This window comes from Malaya genurostris, unplaced genomic scaffold, assembly GCF_030247185.1.
Source record: "Malaya genurostris strain Urasoe2022 unplaced genomic scaffold, Malgen_1.1 HiC_scaffold_20, whole genome shotgun sequence".
Lineage (NCBI taxonomy): Eukaryota > Metazoa > Arthropoda > Insecta > Diptera > Culicidae > Malaya > Malaya genurostris.
In genome coordinates this window covers 79,250-92,664 of record NW_026682650.1, presented here as the reverse complement: position 1 = coordinate 92,664, position 13,415 = coordinate 79,250, and the positions used below count along the sequence as shown (strand labels likewise).

General features: G+C 36.0%; 1 protein-coding gene across 1 annotated transcript; it reads left to right on the top strand.

Annotated features, from left to right (window-relative positions):
* Positions 1-10,362: 10,362 nt before the first annotated feature.
* LOC131439946 (putative E3 ubiquitin-protein ligase UBR7) lies at positions 10,363-12,008 on the top strand. The gene is made up of 3 exons (XM_058611061.1): positions 10,363-10,552; positions 10,613-10,778; positions 10,833-12,008. The coding sequence occupies exons 2-3, from the start codon at positions 10,623-10,625 to the stop codon at positions 11,886-11,888; spliced, it is 1,212 nt and encodes a 403-aa protein (XP_058467044.1). The 5' UTR covers positions 10,363-10,552; positions 10,613-10,622; the 3' UTR covers positions 11,889-12,008.
* The last annotated feature ends 1,407 nt before the right edge of the window (positions 12,009-13,415 follow it).

Here is a 13,415-nt window from a genome sequence, read left to right as displayed (position 1 = left end):
CGTTCTTGCATGCACTTCCTCTTACATTTCACTCACACATCAACTCACCCATTAGACATTCTTACAAAATAAACTGGATGAACATCGTTTGACAGCTATTAGTTGGTTCGCTCACATGTTCAGTATATATTATTTTATTCTATTTTACCAGTGGCGTCTTGTGACAAAATTTACGGGTTGTGCACTGCTGGTATGATGGATGATATGGTATGATATCAGAACCGTTTCGACGTTGCAACTGAGACAGCAATTTGTTTTCAACTGCCATGAGCATAAGCCACTGAAGCCTCTCCTGAATGTGTGCATACAAGTTCTCGCAGAGCCTATTCGACCAGTTGTGCAGTGCACGAGGTGCACATGAGAACGAGACGCCACTGTATTTCACAATATTACATCTTATTCCACTATATTCTATGGTACATAAACCACCAATAAACGTCAAAGATAAACTTGATTTACCGTTCATCTGCTGCCATCGTGTGAAACCCAATTGGGATATGTTAATTCCAATCAATTTCCACTTCACACTAGTAATAAGGGCCGGTAGTATGAAAATGAAACATAAAACAGAGCTCAGTTAAGTAATTCAATCAACATCTTATTCAAGTCGTTCCATATCTTATTCATTTAATTCAATAACGAAGCTAAAAACTGTAACACATATAGTTATCAAATTGTACCGCAAATTGATTGTATCTGATGATGTTTGCAATACCGTCAAGCCCATCAACTACGGGAGGGAATACGCTTCGATATTATCTCTCATTTTCTTCCCTAATTCTTCCATTTTATTGAATATTGCGTCTCTAGTCGAACCTGAAAAGTTTTCCTGTTAAAAAACTTCGAACAACATACTATTCAAAACATTGCTATTAATTCACAAATCATTATCGATCATGTTTACAGCAATACCTTAAGATACCGCTGTGATGAAATGTTATTTTTACTGAAAAAATCAGCTACCGAGGTTTGAACAGCTGAGATCGGTAATCCAATTTAAGTATGTACTCATCTATTGTATCTGTTCGATATAATCGAATAAAGATTATCTGTTATTAATCAAATCGAAATTTTGAATCAATATTGAAAGTGTTTTTCTTTCTAAGAGTCAAACTAATCGGGTAGGAACTGAAAAGTCATTATAAGGAAATCACCGTTGCGATTTTTTCTTGGTTCGAGTGAAGATATCTCTCTTGTCATGCCCATTCTGCTAATTCATTCAAAGTACGACATAATTTTCATTAGCGTCGTCTGTTGAGTTGAGATTAGGAATTCGAACAGCAACAAATCTTGTTTGAACTCGGTACCGAGAATTGGAACTTCGTGAAACGCGTAGCGCATTGAATGTACGTTAGCTCAGGGTAATCACTTGAAACTATTTATATTTTTACTATATCTTAACAACCTAATTTTTTTGTTTAGATGCTATAAAATGCTGTTCCTGATAATCTTAAGCTTTATAATTAGATTAAATCTCAAGAATACACAATATTGCTAAAATCACAGCTTGATTAATTCGCGATTTGGTGTCAAGGCATTGCCCCATTCTGTTCGACACTTGTTCGATTCGCTGTACGCAATCTCGAAATGCAATCAAACGATTGTTTCTTAGCCACTTGCCACGCTAGTTTTAGAATCAAATTTGGTTTGTGAGCTATACTGTAGTCATTGACATATTTACTTTAGTATTAGGTGCGAATTATCTGCTGGTACAAAAGATGAGGAGGTTTTATGCCTACTGGAGACAGAGGTTTCATAACGTTCAAATCAACGAAATTAAAACACAAAATAAAATTGGAAATACCACAACGTATGACTGAAAATATCGCACAATCAACAAAGTGAACCTCATTATAAAGAAACATTGCTATTAGAAATCGCACATAAATAAGACTAATCCTAAACTACAGCAAGGAGTGTGAAGTTCAAGTTTAAAAAATACACAGAATCATTCAAGCAAAGTTAATGTGTGAGACCCTTTATAGTTACAGCTAGTCGATATTATGTTGTTCACAGTTTCTATATACAGTGCGACACGACAGCGATTCTGTAAAATTAGCCTCTTGTGCTCTAGATATTTTAGAGGAAAATATTTATGCTGAGGTTATAAATAAACCCGCGAAATAGGTGTGTGCGAGAACTTGCCTGCATCTTCAATATTGATTACAATCACGATGCTGATGAATTGTGAACGGACCTTGTTATGGCAAGCATGTGGGAATATTTACAAACCAAAAAAAGGTGGTGTTTCAAAAGAAGAAAACCGAAATGCTAATAGTCAATGGCGCTTGACTTCCAGATAAGAGTTATTGTCATATTGCTTGAACATTGGCACGTCGTAAAATGTCCGCCACGAAATTCAGTATTAATGTGTTATATGGCATGTAGTTTTTTTTTGAAAGCTGCTTAACGAAGGTTACAGAGAGATAAAATGAAAACATATCTTCATGTTCTTCTTTTCTAGACTGTAGAGAAAAAATCGACTTGCAGACCAGACCACTGACGGAGGAGGGTGCCCATGGTGGTGAATTGCGCTGCTTATAATGAATAATTGCTCATATGGCGGTCACTCATCTTCTTCGTCTTCGCGACAGACACCGCCATGGCCATGGGTGGGGAGTTACGTAACTGTCCAACCACCATGCTCCCTCAATAGCAGAAAACTATCAACCATCGCGAGTACACCGTCAGTCATCGAAGAAGTGCAACCACCGCAGACCAAACTTCAAATTACATTAGCGGTCACGATGCGAGGAACGTTGAGTTCTCCGTGAAGCGCATCGAGTAAGCGCAGTTTCCGGAAGAGAGCGCACCATGAACTACTCTTCGTTACCTCCTTGCTTGTGTTGTTACTTTGGCCAGGGCCGATAAATTCGTGGATATCTGGTAAACGACGGTAGCTTCCTTTCGCTTTTTTTTCCTTTTCTCTCTCTCTCCCTCCCTTCTTGCTATCATGAAACGAGGCATTGATGAATCATTTGTTCGAAAGAAAATACCTTAAGCCATTGCACTTGGATTTTTTTCCATTTCTGTTGTGAGGCTCTTGAGCCACAGTGATTTTTAATGAAATGCGATTTCGTGTGGTAATTTCGGCGATTTTTTACGGCCTGATGGAGGTTATGAACAACAGTAAGAAAAAGGCATGATGAAAAGTGGTAGGTAATACAAATAAATTAGATTTATTTTGGAACATCATTGAAAAGTTGGCATTTTATATCCGGTAAGTGAAGTGAGTAAGCCTTTACTGATGATCAAATCTCATCATTGAACTCACCGTTACTTCGGTAGAAGAGGTCAACTAACGTCATATCCGTGGAGCTTGATGGAGTCGATCGTGTTTTCGATTTCGTTGTAATTCACTTTTAATTTTATATTTCCTTTTTTCGAGATTCTCTTACTAGGTAAGGTGAAAAGTTAGCTTCTTGAGAAATGTTTCAGACGCAAAACTTATTCTAACTTTTTGATAATGTCCGAAAAGTTAATTGTCAGGAGGTCGGAAAAATACTCCACTTTATTATTGGGATTGGGAACAGTCTGAAGAAGTCAGATCGGGCTAATGAGGAGCTAGAGGAAACCCACCAAATCGTAAATTTTCTCCATGGTTGACAAGGTAAGATGCGCTTCAGTATATCAATAGGAGGATAAAGTTACGACGGATTTTTATAATTTCTTATGCAAAGTATAGAGAATGTTTACAACATGTTAGCGTTTTACAAACCGTACAGTACCAGGACGAGAACAAAAATTAAACTAATGCTAATATCAGAAACAGTTGTTTTGTCTTTATAGAAAAGTAATAAAATTGCTAAAGAAACCGACTTTTGATAGGAACACCAGATACACCATTCGAATCAGTTTCGACGAGATCAGAATAGACGCTATACGCTCAATTTTCTCGGAGATGACTGAACCGATTTCAACAAGCTTAAGCACGTTTGAAAACTAGTATTAGATCATTGATCAAAATCGAAGATCCTACGACTAACACTCCCGGTTTGGAAATATTATCATACAAGTGATGTAACAGTGTTAAATAGTGTTTTTTTTCTATCAGCACTTTTTTCAGATTTGGCCATTCAGGTTCACCCGAATCAATTTGCATGAATTTTAATGAAAAAATAATTTTTAACAATACTGCCAATATTGCCTTCCGAGATGTATTCTATTACGTCCTGAGGTTGAGCAATTAATGCAACACTCCCATGCAATGGAAAAGATTAAAAAGTTCGAACTCTGTTTCCAAAGAGGAAACTTTCTCATTTTCACAACACCATCTCATCGTGTAACGTTTTTCAATCTGTCTTTCTTTGGATATTAATGAAGACTTTACATCATAAAGAATGAAATGATAAACATCTTTAAAAGTCATCGGTCGCACTGCGGCTTGGCAAAGTTTTTTTTGTGAGTTCGATAGCTTCGACTCTACCGGACAAGATCCCATGTTTTATACACAAACTTTTGTTGAACCTCTAATTTGTAGAAGTATCAACCTGCTTCCGTTTGAATTCACTTAACTAAATGAAATGTCCTGTTTCTAGTAGGCATTTAGTTCTTCTCGGGAAATTAGTTTTCATATGATTCACTTCATACCACAGGAGAACAGTTTTGCACTATTGAAACAATTTTTCTAGAAGGATAAACGATATGATAGAAATTTAATACTTAATGCAAATTCTATTATATTCTTAATATATTTATAGGGGAATTATTGCTTACTAGAAAAATGGAATTTACCTAATTATTTTGAAAAATTAATTATTCAAAATTTTCCCTTGCCCAGCATTGATTCGACAAAAGCGAAAAACATTTTAATAAATTTCATGATGTTTAATTGCATACTTTTAACAAACCATGCACGAAAAAAAAAAACAACCCTACTTCTTACGTGTACCGGTGTGCTGTGACGTACGTAGTGTACATAGGTATCTATTTTTGTAGCAATAAAAACCTAGCTATAATTCAACATATTCTAATCGAGGGCAAGTAGAAAAATCAATAACTCAAAGCCGCTATCTGTGAACGTTTAGCATTCGTTGAAAATTGTCATGTCATGTCTAATTAACAAAATTCTACTACATACCACCAAAATTTTGCCATTTTTTCATTTTTTTCTGACAATTCAAGCGTAAGACAAAAGAAAACGTAGGTAAATGGTTCTGTTTACGCAAATTCACTACGCAATTTCAATCACTGTCCGAGGAAAACTGCGTAGCATATCCGTGATCGTTAAACCGTGTTGTTTCTTGAGAAGCTGAGCATTTGATGAAAAACAAAATTGAATGCAAAAACCGCACAGCTGCCCAAATTTGCTTTCGTGTGTTCCATTCGACGTCCATTTTGACGGATCAACTCTTCGAAATGCTCATTGTCGTAGGAAGCACACTCGTTTCTCACATCTCATCAGCAGTTTTTTTTTCCTTTGACAACTTTTTATACATTTCCATGGCGTAATTTCACCTACCGTTCACGATCTGCGTATTCCGTTGTGCAACGAACGGTATCCTGCACAGCATAACATCCACTAGGAGAGGGCCTCCACGGGGCGATCGAAAAAACCACTGCAATTTTTCTTCTACACCACAGTCACTGACTTTTAAGAAATATTTTCCTCTTCCGTATGGATCACGTTGAAATAAAAGAGATAGCACCACACTGCACACCGTTATAACCGGACCTCTACTCACGCACAACCGAACCGTTCGAAATCCACTCACAAACTGATTTCGATGATTGACGAGAAAATAGGGAAGTTTTTTGTCAAGTCAGCAGGTGCTGTCAAACAATTGACAACTATAGCCAGGGTTGCCACATTCAAATCTGTATTTTTCAGTAGAAAAATCTGTATGTCCGTATCTTGGTATAAACAATCTGCATTGAAAATCAGTATATGAAAATTATAAGAAATCGAAGCATGATTAAATAAAAACGTTTTTTGAACCCAAATTCAAAGGAACCACTTCGTCTGGATTTTAAGATGTTCTAGTTGAAAAAAATAAACGATGTAAGTGATTTCCAATCTGAAAATGCCGCCTTTTTCTGTTTATTTATACTTTTGTATATTAGATATAATGTAACATTATGACCGAGGCCATCATCTTTCCATCATATCAGAAGAAATTTTTGAAAGTATAAAGAATTACGCTGTACATAGAAAAATCGCCATTAGCAGATGGGACCATTTGTTATGTTTACCGTCCTTGATATTCTCTTTTAGGTAAGTTCTCTACTCTTTTTAAAATTAACACAAAGTAATGTCTTTACTTCGTGAAAAAAACAGTACCATTATTTAATATATTTTAACTCGATCATTATTTAAATTTTAATTTACGCAAACAATAATTTGTGAAATCTGTATTTCTAGCCAAAAATCTGTAGTTTGTATGTACAGAATTCTGGTCACAAATTCATCTGAAAAATCTGTCAAATACAGATAATTCTGTACATGTGGCAACCCTGAGTATAGCGGTAAAGGTATTTACACGCTGCTGCAAAATTCAATAGAGATAACGTAGGAAAAGTTTAACCCATTACAGGCAAAAAAGTACGGGTGTGTAATGTCAGAGACATAACTGGATGTCGTGAATACGAATAAAACTGACACGATTTCTTTACACTTTCGAATTCGAATTGATAGTTGTTTGATTGTGTTAATTGCGAAACTTTCCCCCTTTTCACTACTAAAATTTTCAATGATTTTTGACGTCGATTATCTCATTTCGGATTTGCATATTCCATCGAAAGAAACTATCATGATGCTGTACAGGATTCATTTCGGACTTTTAGAATGACCAAATTGTGGAATTCTGTACGACATTTAGCACAGAAGCATGATGCGAAACTGGTTTAATGCGTCTTCTCGCCTTGACGACCGGAAGGCAAATGAGACCTGAGCGTTTGAGGTTTTTAATCACGCAGAAGGTGCGGTCTCCGATGCCGCTGTTTGAATACGTCTTCTCACCCCGACGTCTGCTTCCATTCAACGCACAAGAAGAAATGATCGATTTTCGTCCACGGTTCCCGTTCTATAACGTTCAGTTGAAGATATGTGCCTGACTACCTTGAAATTCGTCGTCCTTGCGCAAAAAACTCAAGCAAAAGTAAAGAGTTTTCCGCGTTGTTTTAAAATTTTCAGAACTGGTTTTTGAATTGTTTGTGGTTGCCTCACACTGTTCAAAATATTATTCTAAATTCCTGATCATATTTTTGATGAAATAGCGAAAGAATTATGTTACTGTCATTAATACAAGTCGAGATATTCACGAATAAGTTCTGCCCATTCTTCCATATGGCTAATTTTGAAAAGGCGCCCCATAGTAAAGTAAGTCGTATTCACGACAAAATATGAAGTAATAAAAGTATTCATGATTAGTTGCAACACAAATAACAGGTATAAAGCAATCTGAAACCATCAATTAACGGTAAATATTGTTTTTTCTGCGACCTAGAGCCAAGGCAATGACATTGTAGTTGATTTTATCACGAGTCGAATAATCCGAAAAATACCATAGCGACTCTCACTAGTAGAGTACAATAACCCTACGAAAAGAGTATTGGGACAGTAACTCTACGTGTTCTCCACTGCAGAATGACGTGGAATGATATCCAACTCCATTCTGTGTATATTGTTATAATTGTGTGTGGAAGAAGGACGGTTCTCACCAGAGTTACCATATTTTCAGATTTTTCTGTAAAACCACAGATTTTTGTTGCCTATTTTGCAACATCGATTCAGATTCTTGTGAATATTTCATAAAAATGTCAGATTTTCAAGATAACTTTCACAGATTATGATCGAAAGCCATTCTTGCTGGCATTCAGCAATAATTACGACAATAATGCAACAAACGTTTCCGGTATAGAATTTCGCCTAGCGATTGTTAACGGTTACGTTTCTGCCGAATTCTTGCCATATAATATTGGCGGAATCGTTTTGATTCGGTTCTACATATTGATTTTATTTTTTCTACTTGATTTTTTTTAATAAAAAGTACATATTATTGCCCTTCATATTTACTTATTATGGAAAATGTTTTTCAGAATACTATTCTGACGAATAGTAAGTTTTACAAGTCTTTTTTTTCGATTAAACAAAACATTGTTTGAAAATACTATTAATTCCTTTAGATATGCATAGTATCTAATTGAAACAAGTAGATTATTTCTGTTAATTATACTGAAATATTTAAATATTAAAAAAAATATTTAAAAGATAAAATATAAAATAAGACTAGTGTAATATGTCTTTTTTTATATTTTATTTTTTAATCATGGTTCAACTGAAATCATAAAAATTACGTTTTTCAAATAATAATTATTGGTTCCTAAATTTACCACAAGTGAAGTATTTTTAAACATCGTGTTGTAGTAGGAACAAGCATAAAACTGTTGCTGTGTTGAAAAAAAAATTTTTTTACTAGTTGCCATCTTTCCGTATGGTTTAAGTTTGTTTTTTTTTATGTAGTTTATCACGATATGGATAGTGAAAAAAAAACTATGTGTGTACCAGAACATAAAAATGGTCAAATATAGGTTGTTTTCAAATTAATCAGTGTGTATGTTCTACAAGATTTTTATGCTGCATTGCTTTTAATATCACCCTCGGAATGATACATTCTACTATTATTTTCCTTTCAGTGTACCAAACATATCCATATTTCAACCTCATTTACCCCGTCTCTAGATTCGTTTTTTTATATGTACATTTGGGATTGACAAATATTAAATTAAGTCGAACAAAAAAACAAGCAAGAGCGAAATATACAAGACACGGCGAGAGAATGACGCAATTTCGCCTGGGCAATTTTGGGTGCAGCCAAAATGCAGCCAGATTTCTGCCGGTTGCCAGAATTCCTCACAAGCGGGTCAGGCTAGGGATGTCGTATTTTTCGAAATACTCGATATTGGAAAATAATCGATTAAGTTTTTTGAACTAATACTAATACTAATCAATTTGAGGTTTCCATGCTCTGTGAAAAATGAACGGCGGCCCTAGTGAAAAATGGGCTTCCAATATGATTTCTGATGGAAACAAAACAATAAGTAAAAGCGATTCACACGTAGCATCAGGCGACTATCACCGGCATGGAACGGTTACGGAACAAAAACATTAATTGTAAGCAATTCATATTAAGGGACACTACCTCAAATTCACGTAACATTTTAACTTTGGGTACATGAGCAATATTCGGCTAAAAAATTAATAAATTAATCTTGATGTCAACCGAAGTTGATTGATCGTCTGAATCGTGTTTAATGCATGCGTTTCCTGGTGAAAACAAACCAATCTCATTTTCATTTGTGGTTGTAAGTGAGCTGTCATTTTGATATTAGTTTGTTTTCATCATTTTTTTGTTCCGTATGGTTGACGTTTAATAAATGTTACAAACAGCTCCTTTCCATTGTCATTCCTTGTCTGTAACGGTCACCTGATATAACGTGAGAATCGTACCTTAGCCGAATAACATATGATGTTTGTTTTCATCACGAAATATCCCAGCAGTCTTTAATTTTTAATTAGAGAATGATTTGCCACAAGGGTATAAAGAGCTCTATTGAACAATCCAATCAGCGTGGTCACCACGAGATAGCGTTATGGTGATTGTTTTGACATATCCCATGTATTTAGAAAAAAATTTGACGAATTTTTCAATTTACTTGAGTTTGAAAGAATGCAGATGGCAAAACTTTACAAATATGGGTAAGAAAAACGATTATTCACATGTTGTCATCAAACATATGATTTGAAATTGTCCTATACTCTTGACAATCTCGGATGAAATTTGAAATTTTCAGTTCACATACAGATTTGATTTAGATGATAAAACATGAGTAAATAGACTAGTCATAAAACTTTTGATCATAATTTATCAATTAATCTCAAAATCCAACCCAAAAAACAAAGAATATCCCAAATATGAAAACAGTACCCAACCTCACTTCTTCGAATTTGGTATTTCATGTTACGATTTCTCCATAAATATCAATCAAATATACCACGGAAAGTTACTGAATCATTAATGATCGATTTTTTTACCAAATTTTCACACGTTTTTGTATGTTAGTATTCGATCCATAAGAAAAAAATGAAAACCCTGCATTTTGTTCGAATCTTCAAGCAAAATCTGACTATTATCACCATCGCTTAGTTCAAACGAGCCACCTGGACAGCACAGCGATCGCAAAAGAGTTAGTTGGATTCTTCAATTGTATTTTTAGAAATATTCGATTACTTAAATATCAAATTAAATTTCAGTTGTTTACCTGGAATATTAATCGATTAAACGATTGACATTCCGACATCCCTAATTCCGGCTAGCCTTGTCGAAGAGTGAGTATAATAAAACGAAGCAACCTGATTGTGATTGGTTGTCAAATTTTCGCGGATTTTTGTTGTTATTTCTGCTGCAGCTGTGTCTCGAATAGACGTTGTATGCCATTTTCCTTCTAAATTTCCGTGGTGTATAAATTAATTGTAACGTTTTGTGAAACTGAAAAAAAACTTTGTCTAAGGTTCACGTATATTCTACGGATTTTACTTGATAGCATCCAATCGGTAAGTATAGTGTGTGTTGTATTACACATACAAAATGGAGATTTTTTTTCAATCTTACAGAACGTTAAACATGGACGCAAATAAGGAGGAAGTTACTGGATCGGAATCTGCCATGAACAATTCGTCGGTTACAATGGTTGATGTTTTAAACGAGCAGCTCGAACAAGAAGCGGAAAGTGATGCGGTTCTAGGCGGGTCTGATGATAAAAATTGCACTTATGCAAAGGTATTTTTTAAATGCAGTTTTTGTTGAATAATTGAATCAATATGTCTATTTCAGGGATACATCGAGCGGCAAGCTTTGTATGCTTGCCTGACGTGCTTGCCAGAGTCCCGAGTCAACGAAGAAAAACGAGCTGGAGTTTGTCTGGCCTGTTCCTATCACTGTCACGAAGGTCACGAACTGATCGAATTGTACACGAAGCGGAATTTTCGGTGCGACTGTGGAGGAAAACGTATGCCAGATGTACGTTGCAAACTAGATCCATTGAAGCTTGAGGCAAACAATGAAAATAAGTACAACCAAAACTTCAGTGGTCTTTACTGCACTTGTAAGAGGCCTTATCCCGATCCGGAGGACAACGTTCCAGATGAGATGATTCAGTGTGTCGTATGTGAGGATTGGTATCACACTCGTCATTTGGATAGTGATTTACCAGAAAATACAAAAGATTTCGCTGAGATGATATGTGGCGGATGCATGGAGAGAGTCACAATCCTGAAAAACTACGTGGGAAAAATTGAGACCGGCAATCGGACTTTACTGGACGATACTCTTCAAGTGGATGTGACAGGATTGGACGAGTCTTCCGCAACAGTTGACACAAGCGTTGTACATGACGGAGCCCAGAAATTGGACGATCCTCAAAACGATGAGAACCAAAGCAAACGCCCGAAATTGGATATTTGCACAAAACCTCAGCTAGAGCAGGAGGTAGGTGTCTATAAGAAAGGAGCAACTTTCTGGAACGACGGTTGGCGGCTACATCTCTGTCGTTGCTCTGATTGTTCGGACATGTATAAACAGTTTAATGTTGAATTTCTACTCAACGAAAAGGACACTGTACAGTGGTACGAAGAGAATGGTCGAACGAAGACGGAAACTCAGGGCAGCTCGTATGAGCAGGGAATGAGGGCGTGGAACCAAATTGGACGTTTTCAGCAGGTGGAAATTTTAACCGGTTACAATCGTATGAAAGAGCGATTGAGAGATTTTCTGGATACGTTTGTCAGCAGTCAGCAGGTGGTGACTGAGAAAGACATTACAGAGTTTTTCGCCAAGCTGAATCGAGAAAAGCAGGATAGTGCTGGATCGCCCTCTTATTTCTGTCGCTAGTTGAAAACAAAAGCTACGGATTTTTTCTGCTGATATTTCAATAATCTGTTTATAAATGTTAATACAGTATTCTGTAAATGGTCATGGTTACAAGACTTACAATAAAATGATATCCCAAGATTGGCTTCGCTTTTATTTTTTTGATTTGCGACATGGAGGCCCTTATTACCGGTATCACTACACGGTGAAAACCAAGTGAAGTGATTGTGACCCTTAGCACGGAAGTCGCTTCAAAGACAAAAGTAATTATTTGGATGAACTTGATGTCATTATGAACATCACGCCACCAACATTTCGTTGAAAAAATGAGTTTTTCCCACTACAGTGATCACTTCACTATGCGTGATACTGGTAATAGGTAAAATCATGTGACATGTAAGTGAAGTGAATGTGAAAGTGGAAGTGAGAACGGTAATAAGGGCCGGAATCATCGTTATAAAGGTGAGTTGGATATTCAATAGCATAACGATCGGGCGTATTATATTATGTACGCCGGTATGCATGCAATGGTTCGAAGGTTTTCTGGCAGTGTGGTCAGATAGACGTTTTTCGAAAGTTTGAGAAAAAAGAATGTTAAAGTCAGTATAATGTGTATTTGGATGTATTTTCGAATGCTATGAGAAGAATGATTTTCAATGGTTCATCTTCTGCTGTCCTACGTAGTCAAAGAAAGTTGAGAAATATTGTATCTCATGCACTTCCTAGAAAGGGTTCGAGGAGTCACTGAAATGGCTGCTGAAAATGGCAGTTCGAGGAAGTGCAGCTCAAAAACTAAAATGTGACAGCTCTTGGTCTCGACAATTCTAATACTGACAAGGAAAACTCACCACTATTGGTCATGATTTACAGTAGCGATTTTTTTGAAAATCGTTGTTCTAGTCATTAGACACAATGTTTCCCATGATCTCCCAAGAAATATTGCTTGGAAAATGTACGACGCCTTCATAGCTGAGAAAATATATTCGGCGATGGATCAAACAACTCTCAGATTTGATTGCGGAAAAATCCTCAGTATTTACTTGATTCTGAATGACGGAACACTCAATGATTATAGAAAATGTGTGGCAAACGAATAGGACTATAAGAATGTCGAACAAGAACGAGGGCAACTCAAACTGCTGAATTTTGCCCAAAAAACTGTTATATGATACACCAATGGAACACCATTGTTAATGGGAGAATGCGTAGTATATAGAATTTGAACGAAAGTTTGTTGAAATCGGTCCGGTCATCTCCGAAAAATCAAAGTTAATTCCATTTCGGGCTCATTTGGCCGATACTTCTAGAAACTGTAATCGAAAATCAATGCAGAAATTCATTTGACAATATATTGAAACTTCTTATTGGACTATTTTCATATTGCACAGAAGTAAGTTTTACTCAAGATCTAAAATTATAATTGCAAGATTTTGTTTCAAAGTCGGAAAATAACTATCAAACGGCCAAAAATAACCATACTCTCGAGTTAGTTTATTCTCCTGATACAAAAACTGGGAATTTTATTAGGTCTTAACGTTAACGCCCGTT

Bases quoted from the DNA above. Each gene is read 5' to 3' on its own strand.
- LOC131439946 (XM_058611061.1), top strand. From the start codon at position 10,623: ATGGACGCAAATAAGGAGGAAGTTACTGGATCGGAATCTGCCATGAAC. The intron at 10,779-10,832 runs GTATTTTTTAAA...TGTCTATTTCAG, and splicing joins AAAATTGCACTTATGCAAAG to GGATACATCGAGCGGCAAGC.